Raw genomic sequence first — 9,793 nt, 5'->3', positions numbered from 1 at the left:
ATCTATGCCAAGACTTTCATATCCCCATCTCTCGCCCAACCCTCTCTTTCAAACAAACTCTTATTTCCTATTACCTAAAAAACTACCACAGCTGAATTTCCTACAAGTACCTTAGTGTTAGCACGTCTGGCCCAAGAACCTTGGTATTAACCTCCCTTTACAACTTGCCTTTCCACGGTCTTCCCTGGTTTGGTCATCCACCCACTCACCCTTGCCAGGAGTCATTGTAGGCGTGACCTCCTTGTCACCCACATCCAACTCATTCCTATGATGCTCATTAATTCATTTTCTAAGTTGGACTGTACTGGCACAACGTCTGGACTTGGCCAAAAAAAAAAAATGCTTTTGAATTTTAAAACAAACGAGGATGGCCAGTAACAATTTATTTTATGACTACAGCTATAGCTAATACTTGAAATGTGTGTTTAGGGTCTTGTTTGTGATAGACTGCCCAGGTCGGGAGGAGAATGGGTCAGATCTGGACATACTGGTTTGAGCCATCTTGTGGAGCCTCTTTTTATTCCCTCTGTGTTCAGCCCTTTCCGACTACAGCACCTGGACCTGTCGAACTCTGTGATCGATGCGTCTACCCTGCACGGCCTTCTATCTCACTGCTCCAAGTTGCAGAATCTCAGCCTGGAAGGCCTCCGACTTTCAGATCCCGTTGTTGAGTGAGTGGAACCTAGGAGCATGTTCCAAGGGCGCTCGTTTTGTGTTTGTTAATTTTGTTTCTCGAGTAGATGTAGGGTGTCCTGTCCACATGCAGGTGGACTCAGAAAATACCCAATACAGTGTTCCAGCCTCTGCAGAACCCTCCAGGGGGTTTGGTTCCTCCTCCCAGGAGGTTTGGTTGCTCACCTAGACAACCAAAGTTTGTGTACTAACTCTCGATATGTTGCTGGGTCTCATGCTAGGTTCTAGACACGCAAGGAGGAATTGAGGCATGGTTGCTCCCTCATTCAAGGGAGAGACAGATAATTACGGTGCAGTGTGTTTGCTAGATGCGTTGGTGAATATGTGGCAACACGCAGAGACCTAATTACGTTTGGAGAAGGCAGCCGTCTTGTCTCAAGGGGAAGTGACTCTGAAGCTGAGTATTGAAAGTATGTGGGTAGGAGTTCTCCAGGTCGTGTGGGAAGGAAGCAGCCTGGGTGAAGCCACCTTTGCGACTGGATTCTGAAGTGGTCAGGAATTGATGGAGTGTGTGAGGGAAGTGACAGGTGAGGGTCGGCAGGGACCAAATCTCGTGGGTGCCTGCCACGCTGGAAGAACTCTGGACTTTGTTGTGGGCTGTAAAGAGGGAAGCATGGTGAAGAGAGAAGCGTGGTTCTGAGAATGGAACAAACATGTTTAGAAAATTAACTCGCTGGGCATCTCAGAAAATCGATTATGTGTGAAAGAAACTATTCAGTAGATTAGTTAAGATACTGTTGTATCCATTCAGGTAAGAAGTGATGAAATTTGATGGGGAAAAGGAAAGAATAATTATAATATCTGCTTAATATTTGTTGAGCACATACCATATGCCAGATACTAGGTTCTTTAAAGGTCTTCTAAGTAAATCCTCATACCAACCCCATGAAATACGTTCTCATTATTCCCTTTTTACAGATGTGAAAACTAAGCAACAGAGAGGCTGAGTGACTTGTCCAAGGTCACACAGTAGCTAGGTAGCAAAACCAAGATTTGAACCTTGCCATATAGTACGATTCCAGAACTCTCGCTCTTAAATCACTGTTTGGCTAACATGAGGCATTTGGGAACAGAGAGGAGAGGGCAATTTGAGAGACGTTTAACTGAAGGAACCTGCTGATTTTATAAGTAGAAGTTTACTTACAAACTAATTACAATTGTGGGTGAAATAGAAATATGTTTAGGTCATTGGTGGATTCTTTGTTTTTCAGTTTTTAAAAGTACATTGGTAAGTGTTGTGTAGTTACTCTCTGTGCTGGGCACTGTGCTGAGGCCTTTATTACATTATACCATTTAATTTTAACAACACTACCAAGAAGATACTGATCTTGCCATTTCACAGATGAGTAAACTAAGGCAAAGCATCCTACTTGGTGTCGTCTAGATGGTCAGATGTGAATTTAAACTCACTGCTGACTCAGAAGCCTGTGTGCCTGTAGCTGCCTCCCTTAGCTTCATTCCTCTTGATTGAATAAGAGGGTCTGGTTAGTATTGTTACAACTTTGTCCTCTTTTTCCAGTAATCTTGCTCAGAACACAAATTTACTGCGACTAAACCTTTCTGGGTGTTCTGGATTCTCTGAATCTGCCCTGAAGACTTTGCTGAGCAGCTGTTCCAGGTAGGAGAGATTAGAGATTTGATTTTAGAAATGTGATTTCAAACATACAGTTATCTTTCACATCAAGATAGAATCGGGTAACATTTTTAAGCTTTCCTAACTCTTTGAGCTCTTGATTTGGAGAACTCAGTACCCTTTATCATCCAAATTTTCTGTCCAAACTCAGGAGCCAAATCGATGGAAGTTTGCAAAGATTACTCGTGTCGTGATCCCTTTTATTTTTCTTTGACTTATTAAAATAAGGAAAATGTGGTAATGTGTTTATCAACAGTATGTACAAAGAGTAGCTGTTTATACCTGACTATATTGCTATATTGTCAGGCTTTTTTCCCTGTAATGTCTGTAGATCTAACTTAACAGTTTTGACTATTTATTTGTCAAAAGTTTGTTACTGCAAAATACACCAATCTGGGTGATCCCATTAAAAACATCTTTTATGCTAGGTAGTAATGTCTAATGTCCGAATATAAAGGTCACAGAGTTACAGAGATTAATAAGTGAGGGGGGACATGATTCACAGAATACCCAGTACTGTGTCTATCCTTTTTAATATCCCTTGGTCTCTGTGCTAATAGCATCGTGCTTATTTCTCCTTAATGATCTTATACAAAAGATTACTTTTGTGTAAGAATGTTACCAATGAGATAAAATGGTAGCCCTGCATTTTCTCAGCAATGCCAGGAATGGGATGTATAATTTAGCCGTTGGACTTTTCCTTTGAAGCCCTCATTTACTTAGTTACAGAGGCCCAGTAAGATAAAGTGAATTTTTGTGATGTCGGCATCTCTTTATTGGGAATTCCTGGTACATCCTATCAGTTTTTTAAAACATCTCAAGCTCATACTGTTAGTTTTTTCCTACAACCCAAGTGGTTGAGAAAGAAAGCATAGAAGCTAGAATTTCTCCTAGTCCTGGAATGAGGTATGAGCAGGAGAGGAGAGCACTTCCCTTCTCTTCCAGAAGAGGGCAGCATTCACTAAGCCCTTGGCTCATATCCCTTGGCAGCTTTCTGGAACAAACTGGACCGAGATGGAGAAAGCAGTTTCAGGTGAGCAAATGTAGCTGCTTAGAGAAGCTGAGGTTCTATGCAGAAAATGGTAAGGAATCAATGGCCCTGCGTTTTCTTGATTTGCAGCTTTAGGCAGGGTTTCACAGAAGATTCACTCTGGGTAATGGTTTCATGCTTTCCTTGTCACCCCTGTTATGTGCAGACTGGATGAACTGAACCTCTCCTGGTGCTATGATTTCACTGAAAAGCATGTACAGATGGCCGTTGCACATGTGTCAAAGACCATCACCCAGCTGAATCTCAGCGGGTACCGAAAGAATCTGCAGAGATCAGGTAAGACCCTCTGGGCTGTTGGGCCCTTAACAACAGCAGCCCCAACAATAACAGCAGGTTTGATTTCTCGAACATCTCCTAGGCGTGATCCTCCATAAACTGTCTCATTTAATCCAGTGTGTGTGTGTGTTCCTATTCCTGTTTTTCAGATGAGGTAACCTCTAGCTGATCAGAAGGGTCAGGTAAATGCAGACAGCTAGTGGGTTAGTGGCAAGGTTTGAATCCAGAATGCATGAGTGAAAACCTTTATACTTTAGAACAATTTATGTTTAAGCAGAAGAGCTTCTTTTATGTAACTAACTTATTTAGGTTAAAACCCCAATATAAAAATTGAGGGATGCAGTGTTTGATTAGTATTAAGCAGTGGTTCTCAACTGGGGACGGTTTTGCCTGCAAGAGGACATTTGGCAAGGTCTGGAAACATTTTTGATTGTCACAGCTGTGGGGTTACTGGCATCTAGTGGGTAGAAGAAGCATCTGCCCACTAGATGCCATCTACACACTGGCTTCTAGTGGGCCGAAGCCAGGAATGCTGGTGAACAACGCACAGGACAGCAGAATAACACACAAAAAAGAATCTGGTCCTAAATGCCAATGCTGCCAAGGTTGAAAAACCCTGTAACAAACCCTCTGCGTTCATATTTATAACTTTTTTCAGTTCAGTCTAAGAGGGCAGTGGGGTTTTTCAGATGAACACGGGCATTTAAAATCAAGGGTGATGTGTGACAGTTAAAGTCTTTATAAGCCTGAACACTCAGTTATGTGTGCTTCATTTTATTTGTCTAATATTGACAGAATCTTGATTTGCAAAGATAAGTACAAACGGCAAGGGTTTTCTTTAATATTGAAGTGTAGTTGTTGTACAGTAATATATAAGTTACAGGTGTAGAAGAGTGATTTACAATTTTTAAAGGTTATATGCCACTTAAAGTTGTTCTAAAATATTGGCTGTATTCCTCGTGTTGTACAATCCTTGTAGCTTATTTTATACTTAGTGGTTTGTATCTCTTAATCACCTTCCCCTTTATTGCCTTAATCCCTCTCCTCTTCCTTCTCCCCTCTGGTAACCACTCGTTTGTCCTCTGTATCTGTGAATCTGCTTCTTTTTTGTTAGATCCATTACTTTGCCTGCAAGGCAGTATTCCTGGGTTTGATTCCTGGGTCAGGAAGATCTCCTGGAGAAGGAAATGGCAACCCCACTCCAGTATTCTTGCCTGGAGAATCCCATAAACAGAGGAGCCTGAAGGCTACAGCCCATGGGGTCGCAGGACACGACTTAGCAACTAAACCACCACTACGCATTAGTTTGTTGTCGTTTTTAGAGTCCCTGTATAAGCGATATCATATAGTAGTTGTTTTTGTCTCTTTTTTTAATGTTTATTTTTATTTATTTATTTGGCTGTGCCAGGTCTTAGTTGGCAAGCATGCAGGATCTTTAGTTGCAATGTGCTAACTCTTAACTTGTGGCATGTGGGATCTAGTTCCCTAATCAGGGATCAAACCTGGCCCACCTGCATTGGGATCATGGAGTCATAGCCACTGGAACACCAGGGAAGTCCCCTGACTTATTTCACTTAGCATTTTAATAGCTTGCCCTCATGGTCTCAGGCAGCCTACACAAAGCCTCGTTAAGCCAGTGCACACCTCAGCCCTAACCTCATGTCTTGATGGTGGTATGAGCCCCTCTGAGTGTTTTTCTTATTTTTAACATACTCTAAAAGATTTGAGCCAAATATTTGCAGAATGTGTCTTCTTAAAATCTAAGCAGTATTTGAAAAGCACTCCTTCAGGACATGACCTGTCTCCTGTGAGTCACGTATCCGAGGCTGTAGAAGATAGGAGCAGATTCTCCTAAGTGGTCAGAGATTGGAATCCTCTGCAGGTGCTTGAACCCAGATAACAAAGTGAGGGCTTTCTTTAGAGATCTGCAAAAGCAGCAGTAGTGTTTTTCTTAACCACTCCCTTCCACACACAGTATTTCTAGTCTGCATTTTTTCCCCTTTAAACACAATTTTAAATCTGTTTGGAAGGGAGGTTCAAGAGGAAGGGGACATATGTATGCCTATGGCTGATTCATGTTGATGTAGGGCAGAAACCAATACAATATTGTAAATTAGTTATCCTCCAGTTAAAAATAAAAATTAACAATATCTAGTTATAGTATTACATAGTCATTCTCAAATATGCCTAAAACATGTAAAAACACAAAAATCAATAATCCTACTAACATTTTGCTAGTCTTTTTTCCTGTTAAAAAGTGGCTTTTTAAAAAAATGGGACATAGAGTATGGAGTACTTTATAGTATGGTTTTATTTCAAGTAACCCCGTTTCAGTAGCTACACCACACATCATTTTCAGTGGCTATGTGATATTCCATCAGATATATTTGGAATAATTTATTGATTCATTCAGAACTTACTCAGTTGATCTCCTTGTAACGAATGTTTAGAGTCTTTACAGTTTCTCCCTTTATAAACAACTGTCTTATGGACAGAAACAAACTGTTGAGTGCATTTCTAAGTGGAGTTGCCAGGCCAAGGATTAGGCTTCATTATCAAGCTTTGGATAGTTCTTGCCAAGTTGCCTTCCAAGGACTTTAAATTCCCATGAGGGAGCATCCTCTTTGCATTGAATCCCATCCGTGGTTCTTCCCTCTTCATCCCCAGGGGAAGACGGCCTTGTGTACATTTCTGCTCATACCTGAACCTCCCACTTCTTTATTCAGAGTTTTTCTGTAATGAACCAAGGTTCTGGGTGTAAGGTCGAGAAACTCAGCTGTAGGCAAGCTACTGTAAATTGTTTCCACGTTTGGCTTAAAACTCTTTTCTGTGTTCCTCTGAAAAAGAACAAATCGCCTTTCTACTCAGTTTTGGCAGGAATGATAGGTGGTAAAATCCCCTGGACACATTCAGGGTGAGGATAGGACACAGAGTAGGAGTTGAAGTGTTAGTGTCCTTAAGTATACAATGGGAATTCAAGAATTTTTAAATGGATATTTTTAACAACGGTACACGCTATTTCACTGTGTAGAAGACAATACAGATTTTGTGTTTTACCTCCAAGACCAGTGACAGACCATCTGGCTTCAGGTACCCACTCTGTCATTCACTGGGTAGCCTTGAGCAATTTGCTTAACCTTGCTGTTCCTCCATTTCTCAATAAAATGGAGATAATAGTAGTACCTTACCTCTTAGCATTAGAGTGAGCAATAAATGATGTAATACGTGTGCAAGGCGTTTAATCATTCTCGGCACGTAGTGAGAGCTCAGTAACTGTTGGCTCCTGGTGTTTATATTCCTCACCCACCCACTGTTCCACCCTTTCTGTGGAGCAGTGGCTGAGCACAGAATGAGGTTTGGAGGACCTAGCTTTGGGTCTTAGATTTACTTGGACTTCTCTAGCGAAAAATGTCTCTCTTCTAAAATGACAAGTTAGATTAGGTAGTTTCTAAGATCCCTTCTTACTTCAGTGAAATGAAGGAGACGATGAAGAGGAATCTTGGCAGTCACTACTGGTTCCTAACTCTACCCACCAAAGAAAGACAGGACTTAAACAAGGGCTGAAGACAGAGACTAACCAGGTTCATCCCCCAAGGTTTAATTCTTTCCCAGGTGGGAAGACTGTATCTGATTGTGGATTTTGTGGTTGGCTAGTGAGATGATGGGTCACTCAGAACTATGTTGTGCAGCTCTTGAGACAAATGTCTGTTGAGCCCCTATAACGCACAAAACCCAGTTCTAAACTTGGGACATGTGGCCTTGAACAAAACAGAGAAAGTCATCCTTGTGAAGCTTCCATTCTGGTGGGGAATCCAGACAATCAGCAAGGAACTAAATATGATGAAAGGAGGTAGAAACACAAGGAGGAAAAGTTTAAAGCAGGGTGCTCAGGTAGAGTGTAGCAGGAAGGGGGCTGCTTTCAGATGGAATGGCCAAAGAGAAGAGCTCCCTGAGGAAGTGAGATTTAACCACAGACCTGAAAGAGTGATACGTAGATATGTAAGGAAAGAACATTCTAGAACTAAGGACCAGCAGGTGCCTTTGGAGGAAAGCCACATATGCTACTTTATAATCAGAAAATGAATCAATAGATGTTATTTATTTTTTAAAATAGACAAACTTTATTAAATGTTTGAGATTTTTTTTTTCCTCTCCGTATGGAAGCCAGCTTGAGAGAGGGAGCGAGGAGCTCAGTGTTAGGAGATGAGATAGCTGGGGGCTTTCTTGGCCAAGGCAGAAGCTCTGTTTCCCTTGTTTTCCTGGGTAAGATGGGAAGCCATTGAAGTATTTCGAACAGGAATGCAATGATCTGACTCACCTTTGAAAAGTCCCCTTGCGGAGCTGTGCCAGGGAAAGGCCGCTGGAGACTTGGTGGTCACATTTGAGGGAGTAAGAAATGATTGATTTCAGATGCATTTTGAAAGCTAACCCAAGGGGACTGGGTAACAGATGGGGTGTGGGATGTGAGGAAACAGTTTGAGTAGGACTCCCAGGGTTTGGGCCCCAGCAATCAATGAAGTTCGTACTTACTAAGATGGGGAATACTTTGGGGAAGGAGCAGATTGAGGGGAGAAATCAAGCATTTGGTTTTAGGCATAAATGTGAGATGCTTATCACATAGCCCAGTGAGTGCGTGCAGGAGGTTGAAAATGCAAGTCTAGGATTCAAACAAGGGGATGCAGCTGGAGATGTAGCTGTGAGAAAGAAAAAAAGAACCCTCAAACAGAAATAAAATTTGCCCATTTTTTTAAAGTAAATAACACTCACTTGATGCGTTTTCTGATTGCAAAGTATCACATGGGACTTTCTTCCAAATTCTGAAAAGGTGTTTGTGATCCCACCACCCTTGGTAATTGCACTTAACATTTGGATGTATTTTCTTCCAGCCTTCCAACCCCCAACCCCCTTCCTTTCTATGTGTAAATTTGTGTGTAAATATATATGTTTGTGTGTTTAAATTGAGATTATCATGCATTATATATATTTTGTTTTCAGTATACAATGTATCCTGAGTTATTTTTTCATTTTGTAAAATGTTATTAAATAGCTTTTTAATGGCTGTTATTAGCATTGTGTTCCATAGAATGGATGAAGGTTGACCTATTAAACTAACGAGGGAAGGGGGCTTTTATAACTGTCACTACAGTGAATATCTTAGTGCGTGTATGCCTCCTTGTGTTTCCACCTCCTTTCATCATATTTAGTTCCTTGCTGATTGTCGCAAAGAGTCAGACAGGAATGAAGCAACCCTATGGACTGTAGGGTCCTTGGGATTCTCCAGGCAAGAATACTGGTGTGGGTTGCTTTGCCCACCTGCAGGGATCTTCCCAACCTAGGGATGGACTTGTGTGTCTTGTCTCCTGCCTTGGTAGGCAGGTTCTTTACCACTAGTACCACCTGGGATCTCTGATTACTTTTCTAAAAGTGGAATCACTGAGCCAAAGAGCAAAGTGTGTTATGCCCTGAAAACTTTTTTTAAAGAAAGATCAGTTCCCCCTCAAAATATGAGGTCTTCTGAAAGGCTGCATAAAATTAAATATGCACTTTTAGTGTAGGGGCACCTGCTTTATGATACTTCATCAATTCTGGGTATTGTAATAGGATTTGTTTTTCATGTCACAGCACATAAAAAAATACTTGGCATTTCTTGCTCCATTTTTATTATGTTATATTTTATGCAGTATCTTTATATTTTTTACCCATGTTCTATTTTTTTATACTCTTAATATACTATTTTTTATACTGTTAATTGCCAACATCTGCTGGATCATGGAAAAAAAAGCAAGAGAGTTCCAGAAAATCATCTATTTCTGCTTTATTGACTATGCCAAAGCCTTTGTGTGAATCACAATAAACTGTGGAAAATTCTGAAAGAGATGGGAATAGCAGACCACCTGGCCTGCCTCTTGAGAAACCTATATGTAGGTCAGGAAGCAACAATTAGAACTGGACATGGAACAACAGACTGGTTCCAAATAGGAAAAGGAGTACGTCAAGGTTGTATATTGTCACCCTGCTTATTTAACTTCTATGCAGAGTACATCATGAGAAACGCTGGACTGGAAGAAGCACAAGCTGGAATCAAGATTGCCGGGAGAAATATCAATAACCTCAGATATGCAGATGACACCACCCTTATG

At 41.1% G+C, this 9,793-nt stretch overlaps 1 protein-coding gene across 4 annotated transcripts in view; it reads left to right on the top strand.

Annotated features, from left to right (window-relative positions):
• SKP2 (S-phase kinase-associated protein 2, E3 ubiquitin protein ligase) overlaps window positions 1-9,793 on the top strand; it is a 57,981-nt gene that overhangs the window by 18,258 nt on the left and 29,930 nt on the right. For all 4 annotated transcript variants that reach the window (XM_010853780.1, XM_010853779.1, XM_010853783.1 and 1 more), the window contains 3 exons: window positions 537-671; window positions 2,213-2,311; window positions 3,523-3,653. In XM_010853780.1, the coding sequence (XP_010852082.1) occupies window positions 537-671; window positions 2,213-2,311; window positions 3,523-3,653 (365 nt within the window). The remainder of the gene's footprint in view (window positions 1-536; window positions 672-2,212; window positions 2,312-3,522; window positions 3,654-9,793) is intronic.

This window comes from Bison bison, unplaced genomic scaffold (assembly GCF_000754665.1).
Source record: "Bison bison bison isolate TAMUID 2011002044 unplaced genomic scaffold, Bison_UMD1.0 scf7180017864331, whole genome shotgun sequence".
NCBI classification, from domain to species: Eukaryota; Metazoa; Chordata; class Mammalia; order Artiodactyla; family Bovidae; genus Bison; species Bison bison.
This window is presented reverse-complemented; position numbering and strand designations above follow the sequence as displayed.